Below are 15,587 nucleotides of genomic sequence, written 5' to 3' on the forward strand. Positions count from 1 at the left end.
AGACCCCATTTGGAGTACTTTGTTCAGTTCTGGTCACTTCATTACAGGAAGTACGTGGGTAAGCCTGATAAAAGTGCACAAGATGATGAGAGGCATTGATTGGATAGACAAAGGCTTTTTCCTAGGGCAGAGATGGCTAACATGAGGGGGCATAGTTTTAAGGTGCTTGGAAGCAGGTACAAGGGGGGTGTCAGAGGTAAGTGGTGGGTGTGTGGAATGCACTGCCGGCAGTGAAAGTGGATACAATAAGGTCTTTTAGGAGCCTTTTAGATCAATACATGGAGCTTAGAAAAATAGAGGGCTATGTGGTAGGGAAATGCTAGGCAGTTTCTATAGTAGGTTACTTGGCCAGCACAACATTGTGGGCTGAAGGGCCTGTAACGCGATGTGGATTTCTATGTTCTATAAGAGCATAAGAAATGGGAGCAGGAGTAGGCCATCTGGCCCATCAAGCCTGGCCCAGTAAGATCATGGCTGATCTGGCCATGGGCTCATCTCCACCTACCTGCCTTTTCTTCCATAACCCTTAATTCCTCTGCTATGCAAAAATCTATCCAACCTTGTCTTAAATATATTTACTGATGCAGCCTCCACAGCTTCATCGGGCAGAGAATTCCACAGATTCACCACTCTCTGGATAAAGTAGTTCCTCCTCATATCCATCCTAAATCTACTCCCCCGAATTTTGAGGCTATGTTCCTTAGTTCGCATCTCACCTATGTGGAAACAACTTTCCTGCCTCTACCTCATCTATCCCTTTCATAATTTAATTTGATCTCAGTCTCGGAGGCCGATGTTAGGCTGTCTTTAAAGAGAGTGAACCCTCACAAGGCAGAAGACCCTGAATGATCACCTGGTAAGGCTCTGAAAACTTCTCTGATGATGAAATGCTTTGAGAGGTTGGTCATGACCAGACTGAAATCCCGCCTCAGCAAGGACCTGGGCCTATTGCAATTTGCCTATCACCACAATAGGTCAACAGCAGGCGCAATCTCAGTGGCTCTTCACATGACCTTAGATCACCTGGACAATACAAACACCTATATCAGGATGCTGTTCATTGACTATAGCTCAGCATTTAATACCATCATTCCCACAATCCTGATTGAGAAGTTACAGAACCTGGGCCTCTGTACCTCTCTCTGCAATTGGATCCTTGATTTCCTAACCGGAAGACCACAGTCTGTGCGGATTGGTGATAATATCTCTACCTCACTGTCGATCAACACTGGTGCATCTCGGGTGTGTGCTTAGCCCACTGCTCTACTCTCTGTATACACATGCCTGTGTGGCTAGGCATAGCTCAAATACCATTTATAAATTTGCCAAGAATACAGCCATTGTTGGTAGGATCTCCGGTGGTGACGAGAGTGCGTATAGGAGCGAGATATGTCAACTAGTGGAGTGGTGTCGCTGGAAAAACCTGGCACTCAACGAAGTAAGACGAAAGAGCTGACTGTGGACTTCAGGAAGGGTAAGACAAAGGAACACATACCAATCCTCATAGAGGGATCAGACGTGGAGAGAGTGAGCAATTTCAAGTTGCTGGGTGTCAAGATCTCTGAGGACCTAACCTGGTCCCAACATATCGATGCAGCTATAAAGAAGGCAAGACAGCGACTATACTTCATTAGGAGTTTGAAGAGATTTGGCATGTCAACAAATACACTCAAAAACTTCTATAGTTGTACCGTGGAAAGCATTCTGATAGACTGCATCACTGTCTGGTATGGGGGAGGGGGGGAGTGTACTGCACAAGACTGAAAAAAGCTGCAGAGGGTTGTAAATTTCAAGAGCTCCATCTTGGATACTAGTCTACGAAGTACCCAGGAAGGCTTCAACTAGTGGAGTCTCAGAAAGGCAGCGTCCATTATTAAGGACCTCCAGCACACAGGACATGCCCTTTTCTCACTGTTACCATCAGGTAGGAGGTACAGAAGCCTGAAGGCACACACTCAGCGATTCAGAAACAGCTTCTTCCCCTCTGTCATCCGATTCCTAAATGGAGTTTGAACCCATGGACACTACCTCTCTTTTTAAATATATATTTATGCTTTTGCATTATTTTTCATCTATTCAATATATGTATACCTTAATTGATGTACTTATTTATTTATTATTTTTTCTTCTATATAATGTATTGCATTGAACTGTTGCTGCTGAGTTAACAAATTTCACGTCACATGCCGGTGATAATAAACCTGATTCTGATATTTCTATTAAGATATCCTCTCATTCTTCTGAAGTCCAGTGAGTACAGTCCCAGAGGACTCAATCTGTCCACATAGTCTAACTCCCTCACCTCTGAAATCAACCAGGTGAACCTCCTCTGCACGCCTCCAAAGCCAGTATCTCCTTGTTCAAGTAAGACCAGAACTGCATGTAGTACTCCAATTGCGGCCCACCAGTACCCTGTACGTTTGCGGCATAACCTTCCTACTCTTAAATTCAATCCCTCTAGCAATGAAGGTCAACATTCCATCTGGGACTGTGGGAGTTAATGTCCAGATTACCAGCACCATTTTATTGCCTACCTGCACTGTAAATTGTACTGTAATACTTTTTAATCTGTAGTCTATTATTTTACCTTGTCCTACTTCAATGATTTTAAATTCCGTGGTGTTATTATTTCAGAGGGCCTGTCCCGAGCACAGTGCGACGACACAGAACGCGTGTTTGCACTATGAATTTAATTTACAGTAATTTATGTCGTTGCACTGTTCTCTTACTGCAGAACATCACGGTTTAGGGGTTGTAGCGGCTGTTCCAACGTCAGGCGAGTGACGTCGCCTGAGAGGATGCGGCGGCGACAGCCACTGCCGTGTGACGTCACATATGCCGCGAGCGGCAGTCTGAGTGACGTCACACGCGCGGATGCGGCTGGCGCTAGCGCCGGCTAGGGAGACCTCACACGTGCGGACGCGTCAGGGGACGTCACACGTGCGGACTTCGTGGAGACTGACGAGCGGACGCCGCGGCGCAGGCGCATTAGGGAGCCCGGGCTGACAGGCGGTGCCCTTTGAAGGAGATGCGATTGGTTCGCGCAGGCGCGTCGTTCCGAGCCGGGGGGAGTTCAGGCGGCAGTGTCGGCGTGAGGCCGGGACCATGGGGAAACGGGATAACCGAGTGGTGAGTATCTGCTTCCCTTACTGGCAGCTGATGTGACGGCCGAGTTCCGTGCTGGGCGCTAAGCCACCGCGGCGTGAGGAAGACCCGGGCCTACAGCTTCGCGCCCCCCCGCCCCGCTCCTCGGCCTCAGCTTCAGTCCACGGCATCCCCTGCGCCCTCCCCTTCGGTTGAGCCTGTCAGTGTAACACCTCCGAGCCTGGGGTCTGCGCATAATCCGGTCAGTCTTCTCTCGGCAGGACCGTCTCCCTCATTGGCAGGCTTTAATGTCAGTGGATCCACGGACTGGTCTCTGCGCACCTCTGGCGCCAGTGATTTGAAGGTTCTGCTAAATTACAGTAGATTGCTAAGTTTATTGTCAGATTTATCGAGGTACAGTGAAGAACTTTGTTTCGGGTGTCATCCATACACATCAATTCATTACACAGTGCATTGATGTAGTAGTACTAATTTATTAATTTTTGTGTGGATGCGGTTGTTCCTGTTAGAACTGTTCGCTGCTATCCCAATAATAAGCCCTGGATCACTAGTCACATCAAAGGCCTCCTAAACCAGAAGAAGAGGGCCTTTAAAGATGGTGATCGGTTGGAGCTTAAAAGAGTTCAGAAGGAACTCAGAGTACAGATAAGGGGGGCAAAGGAGCAGTATAGGAGGAAGTTAGAACAAAAGCTGCAGGAAAAAAGCATGAAGGAGGTGTGGGATGGGATGAAGATCATCACCGGATGTGGTGCAAAGCGGGGGGCAAACATAAGTGGAGATGTGGAGAAAGCGAACCAGCTGAACAACTTCTTCAATAGGTTCGACAGCACAATCTCACCCTCACTGCAGAACTCCACACCAGGCTTACTTCCCTCACAGGAAAATATCCACTCACAGGAGACCTGGCCCACGCCCAGGTTTACGGCTGCACAGGTGGAAGGTCAACTGAGGAAGATCTGTACCAGCAAGGCGGCTGGACCGGATGGAGTTTCCCCACGATTACTGAGGGCCTGTGCAACTGAACTGGGAGAACCACTACAGCGCATCTTCAACATGAGTCTAGATCAGAGAAGAGTACCCAGACAGTGGAAAACATCTTGTATTGTCCCGGTACCGAAGAAACCACAACCAAAGGAGTTGAATGACTTCAGACCTGTTGCCTTGACGTCGCACGTGATGAAGACCATGGAGCGGCTGATAATACAGAATCTGAGGCCACAAACCAGGCACGCCCGGGATCCGCTTCAGTTTGCGTATAAGGAGAAGGTGGGAGTGGAGGATGCTATCACGTATTTGCTGCACAAATCACTCTCTCACCTAGATGGGGTCAGTTGTGCTGTGAGGATTACATTCCTTGACTTCTCTAGTGCCTTTAACACCATCCAGCCCAAGATCTTAAAGCACAAACTAACGGAGATGGGAGTAGACTCTCACATGGTGGATTGGATAGTGGACTACTTGACAGATAGACCTCAGTATGTGCGGTTGGGAGACTGTAGGTCTGACACAGTGGTCAGCAGCACAGGAGCGCCACAGGGAACCGTACTCTCTCCGGTCCTGTTCACCCTGTACACATCTGACTTCCAATATAACTCGGAGTCCTGCCATGTGCAGAAGTTCGCTGATGACACGGCCATAGTGGGGTGTGTCAGGAATGGACAGGAGGAGGAGTATAGGAAACTGATACAGGACTTTGTGATATGGTGCAACTCAAACTACCTGCGTCTCAATGTCACCAAGACCAAGGAGATGGTGGTGGACTTTAGGAGATCTAGGCCTCATATGGAGCCAGTGATCATTAATGGAGAATGTGTGGAGCAGGTTAAGACCTACAAGTATCTGGGAGTACAGTTGGACGAGAAGCTAGACTGGACTGCCAACACAGATGCCTTGTGCAGGAAGGCACAGAGTCGACTGTACTTCCTTAGAAGGTTGGCGTCATTCAATGTCTGCAGTGAGATGCTGATGATGTTCTATAGGTCAGTTGTTGAGAGCGCCCTCTTCTTTGTGGTGGCGTGTTGGGGAGGAAGCATTAAGAAGAAGGACGCCTCACGTCTTAATAAGCTGATAAGGAAGGCGGGCTCTGTCGTGGGCAAAGTACTGGAGAGTTTAACATCGGTAGCTGAGCGAAGGGCGCTGAGTAGGCTACGGTCAATTATGGAAAACCCTGAACATCCTCTACATAGCACCATCCAGAGACAGAGAAGCAGTTTCAGCGACAGGTTACTGTCGATGCAATGCTCCTCAGACAGGATGAAGAGGTCAATACTCCCCAATGCCATTAGGCTTTACAATTCAACTGCCAGGACTTAAGAACTTTTTTTTTTTTTTTTTTAAAGCTATTATTAATGCTTTTTGAGTTAGTGATTTAGATGCATATCATATTATTACTGAGTTAAGTATTGTATGTAATGAGTTTTTGCTACAACAAGTGTATGGGACATTGGAAAAAATGTTGAATTTCCCCATGGGGATGAATAAAGTATCTATCTATCTATCTATCTATCTATCTATCTATCTAGTACAGGTTTAAAAAGAAGTAACACAATGTAGAATAAAGTGTTGATTACCACCCAGGACATGCTGTCTTCTTGCAGCTACCATCAGGAAGGAGTTACAGAAGCCTCAGGTCCCACACCACCAGGTTCAGAAACAGTTATTACCCCTCAATCATCAGGCTTTTGAATCAGAATCAAGTTTAATATTGCTAGCATATGTCATGAAATTTGTTAACTTTGCAGCAGCAGTACATAATAAATTTAGAAAAATGAATTACATGAAGTATGTGTATTAAATAGTTAAGTAGTGCAAAAACAGAAATAAAAAAAAATAGTGAGGTCGTGTTCATGGGTTCAGTATCTATTTAGAAGTGGGATGGCAGAGGGGAAGATGCTGTTCCTGAATCTCTGAGTGTGTGCCTTCGGTTCCTGTACCTCCTTCCTGATGGTAGTGATGAGAAGCAAGAGCAAGCCCTGAGGTCCTTGATAATTGGAGCCGCTTTTCTGAGGCACCACTCCTTGAAGATGCCTTTGATATTTCAGAGGTTAGTGCCTATGATGGAACTGACTAATTTTACATTGCTCTGCAGCTCACTTCAATCCTGTGCGGTAGACAGACAGTGATGCAGCTAGCTAGAATGCTTTAGTGACAAACCAAATCTCTTCAAACTCCTGATGAAATATAGCCCCTGTCTTGCATTCTTTATAACTGTATCGATATGTAGGGATAAGATTAGATCCACAGAGATATTGACACCCAGAAACTTACACTCTCATCACTTGTGATTGCTGTATGTGGATTGGTTTGTGTTCCTTCATCTTACCCTTTCTGAAGTCCATAATCAACTTTTTGGTCTTACTGATGTTGAGTGCAAGGTTATTATTGCTACACCACCCAACTAGTTGGTATATCTCACTCTTTTACACCCTCTCGAGATTCTGCCAGCGGTGGTTGTATCACCAGCAAATTTATAAATGATATTTGAGCTACACCTATCCAAGTAGTAATGGGTGTAGAGAGAATAGAGCAGTGGGCTAAGCACACACCCCTGAGGTGTTCCAGCGAGGTGGAGATGTTATTACCAATCTGCACACATTGTAGTTCTTCCAGTTGAGAAATTGAGGATCCAATTTCAGAGGAAAGTACAGCGGCTCAGTTTTTGTAGCTTATCGATCAGAGCTGTAGGAATGATGGTGTTAAACGCTGAACTATTGTCAGTGAATAGCTTCCTGACATAGGTGTTTGTATTGTATCAGAGTGGATAACTTTACTCGCCCCATCACTAAACTGTTCCCACAACCTGTGGACTTACTTTCATGGACACTTCATCTCATATTCTTGATATATATTGTTTATTTTACTGTTGTTTTGATTTTTCCATAGTTTGTCATCTTTTGCACACTGGTTGTGTGCCGTGTGTTCTTTCATTGTGTGTTTCTTTGTATTTACTGTGAATGCCTGCAAGAAAATGAATTTCAGGCTTGTATATGTTGACATATGTGTACTTTGATAATAAATTTATTTTGAACTTTGAGAAGGTATAGTGCAGGCAGACAATACAGATTGGAATTGGTTCATTATTATCACGTACTGAGATACAGTGAAAAGCTGGTCCTGTACTGTTCATTTCGATCAGGCATTACACTGTAAACTGAGATAGAACAAGGTAAAACAGTGCAGGTAAATGTTGAGGTGCAAGATCAGAATGGTGTAGATTGTGGGGTCAAGAGCCCATCTAATCATTCCAGGTCATGATCTCAGGATCATTGTCCCTTTTAGTGAAAGACACTTTTAGTGAAGTTGCAAAAAATAAATTCAAAACTGTTAGGCACTTGTGGATCTCGCCATTCTATCATTGGACATTATCTGTGACCCTTGCTATAACAGTGAGGGGAGAAAACCATTTCTAAAAGTGAACCTTGATGTTTCCTTGGCATTCCCATGGTGTGGGAGTCCAGGGCAAGAGGGCACAGTCTCAGAATAGAGTGGCGTCCATTTAATTTCTTTAGCCAGAGGGTGTTGAATTTGTGGAATTTGTTACCACAGGCAGCTGTGGAGGCCAGGTTGTTGAGTGTATTTAAGGCAGAAATTGACAGATTCTTGATTGGACATGCATCAAAGGTTACGGGGTGAAGGCCAAGGAGTGGGGTTGAGGAAGAGGAAAAAAAATCAGTCATGATTGTGTGACGGTGCAGACTTGAAGAGCTAAATGGCCTAATTCTGTTCCTATGTCTTATGGTCTTGCGCTCAGAGAAAACCCCATAACTGAAGTAAGGACTGTATCTTTAAAAAAAAGGTGACTAGATCAGCAACCCATATTAAATGGTTATCTGCACTCCTTATTCTAAACACATGACTGTGTAATAGTTTTATAAAGCCTGTAAGTACTTGCTCCAATTATCTTCTTGTTCTCCTTCTAGGCCTTTGTTAATCCAGTAGCTCTTGCAAGAGCTCGTGGTCCTGCTCCATCGTCAGGACCATCGATACAGGATTACTTAAGTCGACCAAGACCTACTTGGTAAGAGTAACAGCTATATTTTCTGAATTTTATATCTCTAAAATATTTTCTTTGTGACATTGTAGTATGTGTAATACCTTGGGGCATTCAGTATTGTAAAAATGTATAAAACTCTTATATATGCATATAGCATTTTAGTTTGTCCCATTAGAATCTAGCCTGGAGTCTACAGACCCCTTGGTTATAGGTAGGGGTCCATGGTATTAAAAAAAAAGTTGGGAATCCCTGCATTAAATACTTGAGTTTTGAATGCAAGACTGTTACTTAGGTTAACTTTCAAACATAAATATTTGCTGTTTGGCTGTACAGTTGTACATTCACTGCTCACATCTGTTCAAAGCATTGTTATTTACACCTGTTTTCTTGGTCTGTTCCATACCATATCGAGTGATAGAGCAGTATACAGACCCTTCGGCTCTACCAGTCTTTGCCAACCACGTTGCCCACCAGCTAGTCCCAATTTCCTGTGTTCATCCTACATCTCTCCATGTACTTATCCACATGTTTTTTTAAATGATACTATTGTAGCTGTCTGGACCACTTCCTCTGGCCGCCATATAGTCACCACCCTCTGTGTGGAAAAAATTACCCCTCAGGTTCCTTTGAAATCTTTCCCCTCTTACCCTGAATCTATGAACCCTAGTTTTGGATTCCCCTATCATGAGAAAAGGCTGCTATCATTCACCTCAAGAATGTCCCCCATGGATCTTATAAACCTTTGAGGTTACCCCTCTTTCCCCTATGTTCCAAGGAATAAAGTTCAAAGTAAGTTCTGTTATCAAAGTACATGTATGAGGTTCATTTTCCTGCAGGCGTACTCAGCAAATCTGGAGAATAGTAACTATAACAGCATCAATGAAAGAATAATCAGAGTGCAGAAGACAACGAACTATGCAAATGCAAACATAAATAAATAGCTATAAGTAATGAGAACATGAGATATGAGATAGTCTTTAAAAGTGAGATATTTAGTTGTGGGAACATTTCATTGATGGGGCAAATGAGTGTACTTACACCCTTTTATTCAAGAGCCTAATGGTTGAGGGGCTAATCTTGAACCTGGTGCTGCGAGTCCTGAGACTCTTCTACTTTTTAGCTGATGACAGCAGAGAGATGAAAGCATGACCTAGTGGTGGGGATCTCTGATGATGGATGCTGCCTTCCTATGATGGTGTTTCATGTAGATGTGCACAATGGCTGGGTCACCCTTCCTGTAAATCAAACTCTCTGGTCCTGGCGACATCCTCAAATAGTTTTTGCTCTCTTCTTAGTTTAACCACATCTTTCCTATAACAAAGTAACCAAAACTGTACAGTCTTCCAAGTCTAGCCTCACCAACGGCCGATACAGCTGCAATATAATGTTCTAACTCAGTGCCCTGACTGATGGCCAGTGTGCTAAATGCCTTTTTCACCAGCCTGTTTACCTATGATGCCACATTCAATGAACTATAGACTTGTAATCCTTCGTCTGTCTGTTCCATTATGTTCTCTACTGCTCCACTATTCATTGTAAGTCCTACACTAGTTTGACTTTCCAAAATGCATCACCTCACACGTCTCTATTTGCCACGGCTCAGCCCACTTCCCAAACTGACCGCTCCCTGTAATCTATGATAACCTTCTTCATTATCAACAACAGCTTGTAACGATGTGCTACACACAGCGCTGAAATAACGACATGCAGTCGGTAAGTCGTTTCGAGACTAGTTTATTCAAACTTTGCGGTGCTGGCATTTAAATCCCTAGCGCCCACCCTCTCCGGGCAGAAATGATGTCAGAGGTGCATTACCAAAGTCTCCCCCCGCGCGCTGGCTATTTGTGAGCCAGTTCGCCTGCGCAGAAGGTGGGTCGACACATAACTCCCCCCCACCCCAGAACCGGCGATACAGCCCCCCAATGTCCACAGTCTGGATCAGCCTCTGTTTGGGAGGTCTGCCTCTGCGCCGCGGTGCCTGAACCTCGACCGGCTGTGCCAAGTCCACATGGGCTGGTTTGAGTCGGTCCACCGTGAAAACCTCCTCTCTCCCCCCAATGTCCAGAACGTACGTGGACCCGTTGTTGTTGATCACCTTGAATGGCCCCTCGTACGGCTGCTGTAGCAGTGCCCGGTGTCCACCCCTTGGTACAAACACAAACTTTCTGCAGGTCTTTGGGTACATGGGTCGGGGTCCGTCCGTGCTGTGAAGTTGGTACAGGGGCCAGGTTGCTGAGCCTTTCGTGTAGTCTGTCGTGTAGGCTGCGGGTTCTTCCTCTTGCCCCCTTGGGACTGGTATGAACTCTCCCGGGACGGCCAGGGGCGCGCCATACACCAACTCAGCCGACGAGGCGTGCAGATCCTCTTTGGGCGCTGTACGAATTCCAAGCAGGACCCAGGGAAGCTCGTCCACCCAGTTAGGTCCTCTCAGGCGGGCCATGAGAGCCGACTTCAAGTGACGGTGGAAGCGTTCCACCAGTCCGTTCGATTGTGGGTGGTGGGCAGTTGTGTGGTGCAGCTGCGTTCCCAACAGGCTGGCCATAGCTGATCACAGGCTGGAGGTGAACTGGGCGCCTCTGTCGGAGGTAATGTGAGCCGGTACCCCGAAGCATGCTACCCAGGTTGCAATCAGTGCTCGGGCGCATGAATCGGCAGATGTGTCGGTGAGCGGGACCGCTTCTGGCCACCTCATGAACCGGTCTACCATAGTTAGGAGGTACCGCGCTCCTCGGGACACTGGTAGGGGGCCCACGATATCCACATGAATGTGGTCGAACCTCCGGTGGGTGGGTTCGAACTGCTGCGGCGGGACTTTAGTGTGCCGCTGCACCTTGGCTGTTTGGCACTGCGCGCATGTTCTGGCCCATTCACTGACCTGCTTGCAAAGTCCGTGCCACACAAACTTGCTGGAGACCAGCCGGACAGTTGTCCTGATAGATGGGTGCACCAAACCGTGTATGGAGTCGAAAAGTCGCCGACTGCAGGCTGCCGGGACGATGGGGCGAGGTTGACCGGTAGCCACATTGCACAGGAGGGTCCTATCACCTGGGCCTACGAGAAAGTCCTGCAGCTGCAAACCCGAGACTGCAGTCCTGTAGCTGGGCATCTCGTCGTCTGCCTGCTGCGCCTCTGCCAGTGCTGCCTAGTCCACCCCCAGGGACAGGGCCTGGACAGCTGGTCTGGAGAGTGCGTCCGCCATGACGTTGTCCTTTCCCGAGACATGCTGGATGTCCATCGTGTACTCGGAGATGTAGAACAGATGTCGCTGCTGGCGAGCCGACCAGGGATCAGACACCGTCATGAAGGTCAACGGTTTGTGGTCCGTGAACGCGGTGAACGGCCTGCCTTCTAAGAAGTACCTGAAATGCCGAATTGCCAGATGCAGTGCCAACAGCTCCCGGTCGAAAGCACTGTACTTGAGTTCGGGTGGTCGTAGGTACTTGCTGAAGAATGCCAGGGGTTGCCAGCGACCCTTGATGAGCTGTTCCAGCACCCCACCGACTGCTGTGTCGGATGCGTCCACTGTGAGGGCGGTCGGAACATCCGTTCTGGGGTGCACCAGCATCGCGGCATCTGCCAAGGCTTCCTTGGCTTTAACGAAAGTGGCCGCGGCCTCCTCGTCCCAAGTAATGTCCTTACCTTTACCCGACATCAGGGTGTACAAAGGGCACATGATACGGGCTGCTGAGGGGAGGAAACGGTGGTAGAAGTTCACCATACCAACGAACTCCTGCAGGCCTTTGACTGTGTTGGGCCGGGCAAAGTGGCGGATCGCGTCTACCGTGGCGGGCAGAGGTGTTGCCCCGTCTTTGGTAATCCTGTGGCCCAGGAAGTCGATGGTATCGAGACCGAACTGGCATTTGGCCAGGTTGATCGTGAGGCCAAAATCACTCAGGCGGGAGTAGAGCTGGTGGAGGTGGGACAGATGCTCCTGACGACAACTGCTGGCTATAAGGATGTCGTCCAAATAGATGAACGCAAAGTCCAGGTAGCTGCTGGAACGTCTGTGCGGCATTCTTCAGGCCGAACGGCATTTGGAGGAACTCGAACAGGCCGAACGGGGTGATGAGTGCTGTTTTGGGGATGTCTTCAGGGTGCACCGGGATTTGATGGTATCCCCGGATGAGGTCTACTTTGGAAAAGATTCTTGCCCCGTGCAGGTTTGCTGCAAAGTCCTGTATGTGCGGCACGGGGTAGCGGTCTGGAATGGTAGCCTCGTTCAGTCTGCAGTAGTCGCCGCATGGTCTCCAACCCCCGGCTGCTTTGGGCACCATGTGCAGGGGGGAGGCCCATGGGCTGTCGGACCTCTGTACTATCCCCAATTCCTCCATCCTCTTGAACTCCTCCTTCGCCAGGCGGAGCTTTTCTGGGGGGAGCCTTCGTGCACGGGCGTGGAGGGGTGGTACCTGGGTCGGAATGTGGTGCTGAACCCCGTGTCTGGGCATGGCTGCCGTGAGCTGTGGTGCCAGAATCGATGGAAAGACCACCAGGATTCTGGTGAATTCGTTGTCTGACAGCGTGATGGAGTCCAGGTGTGGGGCCGGCAACTTGGCTTCACCCAGGGAGAACATCTGGAAAGTCTCGGCATGTACCAGTCTTTTCCCTTGCAAGTCGATCAGCAGGCTGTGAGCTCGCAAGAAGTCCGCCCCCAGGAGTGGTTGGGCCACCACGGCCAGTGTGAAGTCCCATGTGAACCAGCTGGCGCCGAACTGCAGCTACACTGTGCGGGTGCCGTAGGTCCGTATCGTGCTGCCGTTTGCGGCCCTCGGTGGGTCCTGGCTTCCTGTTGCGGGTGTCGTACCCCGTCGGGGGCAATACGCTGATCTCTGCTCCGGTGTCGACCAAGAAGCGATGTCCCGACTGTTTGTCCCAGACATACAAGAGTCTGTCCTGGTGGCCAGCTGCCATAGTCATTAGCGACATCTGGCCTTTGCAGGGCGGGTGACAACGGCGGGCTCTTGTGCCGCACAGTTGGTGGTCGAAACACCACTGTTCACTGCCTCCTCACTCCTGCCTCTGTGTTGTGTGCGCCCCCCTGCCGGGCCTGGTCTGGTCTGCTGTTGGGCGCGTGGCCTGATAATCTGACCGATGGACGCCACGCTCTCCCTCTTGGCTTTCCACAGCACGTCTGCCCAGGCCGCCACCTCCCAGGGGTTGCTGAAATCTGCATCGGCCAACAGCAGATGTATGTCCTCGGGCAGTCGCTCTAGGAACGCTTGCTCGGACATGAGGCAGGGCTTGTGTCCGTCAGGGACAGCATCTCGTTCATCAATGCTGATGGCAGTCTGTCTCCCAAACCGTCCAGGTGAAGCAAGCGGGCACCCCGCTCACGCCGTGAGAGGTCCCAATGAGCAGCGCTTTGAATGCTTCATATTTGCCTTCTTCCGGGGGCGACTGAATGAAATCCGCAACCTGGGCAGCCATCTCCTGGTCAAGGGCGCTCACCACGTGGTAGTAACGCATGGAATCAGAGGATATCTGCTGAATCTGGAACTGGGCTTCTGCTTGGCTAAACCACACACGTGGTCGCAGCGTCCAGAAAGTCGGCAGTTTTAGCGAAACTGCGTGAACAGATGAAGTGTCAGTCATCTTTGGTCCAAATCCCGTTTGGATCCCGTCGGGGTCACCAATGTAGCGATGTGCTACACACAGTGCTGAAATAATGACACGCAGTTGGTAAGTCGTTTCGAGGCTAGTTTATTCAAACTTCGCGGTGCTGGCATTTAAATCCCTAGCACCCGCCCTCCCTGTGCGGAAATGACATCAGAGGTGCATTACCAAAGTCTCCCCCCCGCGCGCTGGCTATTTGTGAGCTGGTTCACCTGCGCAGAAAGTGGGTCGCCACAAGCTACTAATTTTGTGTCATCTTTAAACTTACTGATCAAGCCTTGTTCATTCATACTCTAATCATTTATATAAATAATGAATAACAAGGGTCCCAACACCGACCCCTGCAGCACACCAGCAGTTACCAGCCTCCATTCCAAGATAAAATGTTCAACAACCACTTGCTTTCTATCTCCGAGACAATATTGAATCCAGCTAACTTGCTCTCATGGTTTCGATAGACCTAACCTTCAAGACAAGCCTACTATGCGAGACCATGATGAAGACCTTGCTAAAGTCTAAATAGACAGCATCCTTATCCACTGCCCTACCCTCATCTACATTTCCGGTTACCTCTTCAAAACAGTCTTAAAAAAAAATTCAAGGATGACTTTCCACAAGCAAAGCTGGCTAACTGCTAATCGGTGTCTGTCTATCCAAATGCTGGTCGATCCTGTCCCTTAGAATCCTTTGCAGTAACTTCCCTACTACTGATATTGAGGAATGAATTGGACTGAAGGAAAGATGTGTGAAATAATTTGAAATTGAGCCTGCAGTTGTCTTTGAAACTGGGAATTCTGTTCCAGTTCTGTAGAAATTGGCAGTCCTCACTGCAGTCCATGCCAGATTGCTGGGAGAAGTATAATATCTCAAGGGTCAAGGGAAGAGCTGTATTTTTGTATAATGTTAACAACAGGTTGTAAACGGGGAGGAAGTTCCTGCGAATGTGTCTATTGGCCAAGCTTGGCTCTAATTGTTTTACGTTTTAGATTTTTGCCCCCCAATCTCAATTGTTTGAAATCCAGGTTTGAAGGAGAATGATAAAGCAGGATTTTTTATTTCGGAATCAGAGTCAAGGTTTAAGATCTCCAGCAAATATTGTGAAATTTGTGGTTTTGCAGTATCAGTATGTCGCTATACAATAATAAAAACTGTAAATTACAATAAGAAATACATATATAAATATTAAGTTAAATAAGTAGTGCAAAAACACTGTTAAATATATTGAGGTAGTGTGCTTGGGTTCATTGTCCATTCAGAAATCTGATGGCAGTGGGGAAGAAGTTGGCCTTAAAACATTGAGTGTGAGGCTTCAGGCTCTTGTACCTCCTGGGTCATGGGGGTCCTTCATGATGGATACGATCTTTTTGAGAGACTACTAAATAAAACTTTTCAATTCTGATACATAAAAGGGAGCTGTTGCATCTCTATGCTGGCATTTGGGGTGATAAGATCCTGGCAGATGCAAGCCTTTCCTTTGCCATTGCCATTGTGTTCAGTGGAATTGATCTGAATGAAGAGTTTTAGCAATAATAAGAGTTAATGACATTCATGAAGGATCCAGAGTTTCTTCTCTTCATATTAAAAGAGTTGAAAGGCTGTTTAGTGATTATAACTGCAATATCAATAAAGCTAATCTTTAAAGATCTTAATCTAAATGGTGCTAAATGTTTGGAGAAACAGTAAAATCAATTTATTTTTAATGTTGAAGCAAAATAATCCCTTTTCATTATTCTAAGATATTCCTTTTCAAATATTCATTCCAGTTTTATTGCATGTAAACTATTGTATTAGATTTCCATTTCACTGCTAGACTTATAGGTAATCATAACTTGTTACTTTCTTTGTAATATGTTTCTCACCATAAACTGTTGCCCCTCTG

At 47.3% G+C, this 15,587-nt stretch overlaps 1 protein-coding gene across 1 annotated transcript in view; it reads left to right on the forward strand.

Moving 5' to 3' along the window:
* Positions 1-2,965: 2,965 nt before the first annotated feature.
* The window catches only part of fam133b (family with sequence similarity 133 member B), a 60,315-nt gene continuing 47,693 nt past the window's right edge, over positions 2,966-15,587 (forward strand). The window contains exons 1-2 of the mRNA XM_073024577.1: positions 2,966-3,129; positions 8,025-8,122. Coding sequence (XP_072880678.1) covers positions 3,106-3,129; positions 8,025-8,122 — 122 coding nt within the window. The 5' untranslated portion in view covers positions 2,966-3,105. The remainder of the gene's footprint in view (positions 3,130-8,024; positions 8,123-15,587) is intronic.

This window comes from Hemitrygon akajei, chromosome 20 (genome assembly GCF_048418815.1).
Source record: "Hemitrygon akajei chromosome 20, sHemAka1.3, whole genome shotgun sequence".
NCBI classification, from domain to species: domain Eukaryota; kingdom Metazoa; phylum Chordata; class Chondrichthyes; order Myliobatiformes; family Dasyatidae; genus Hemitrygon; species Hemitrygon akajei.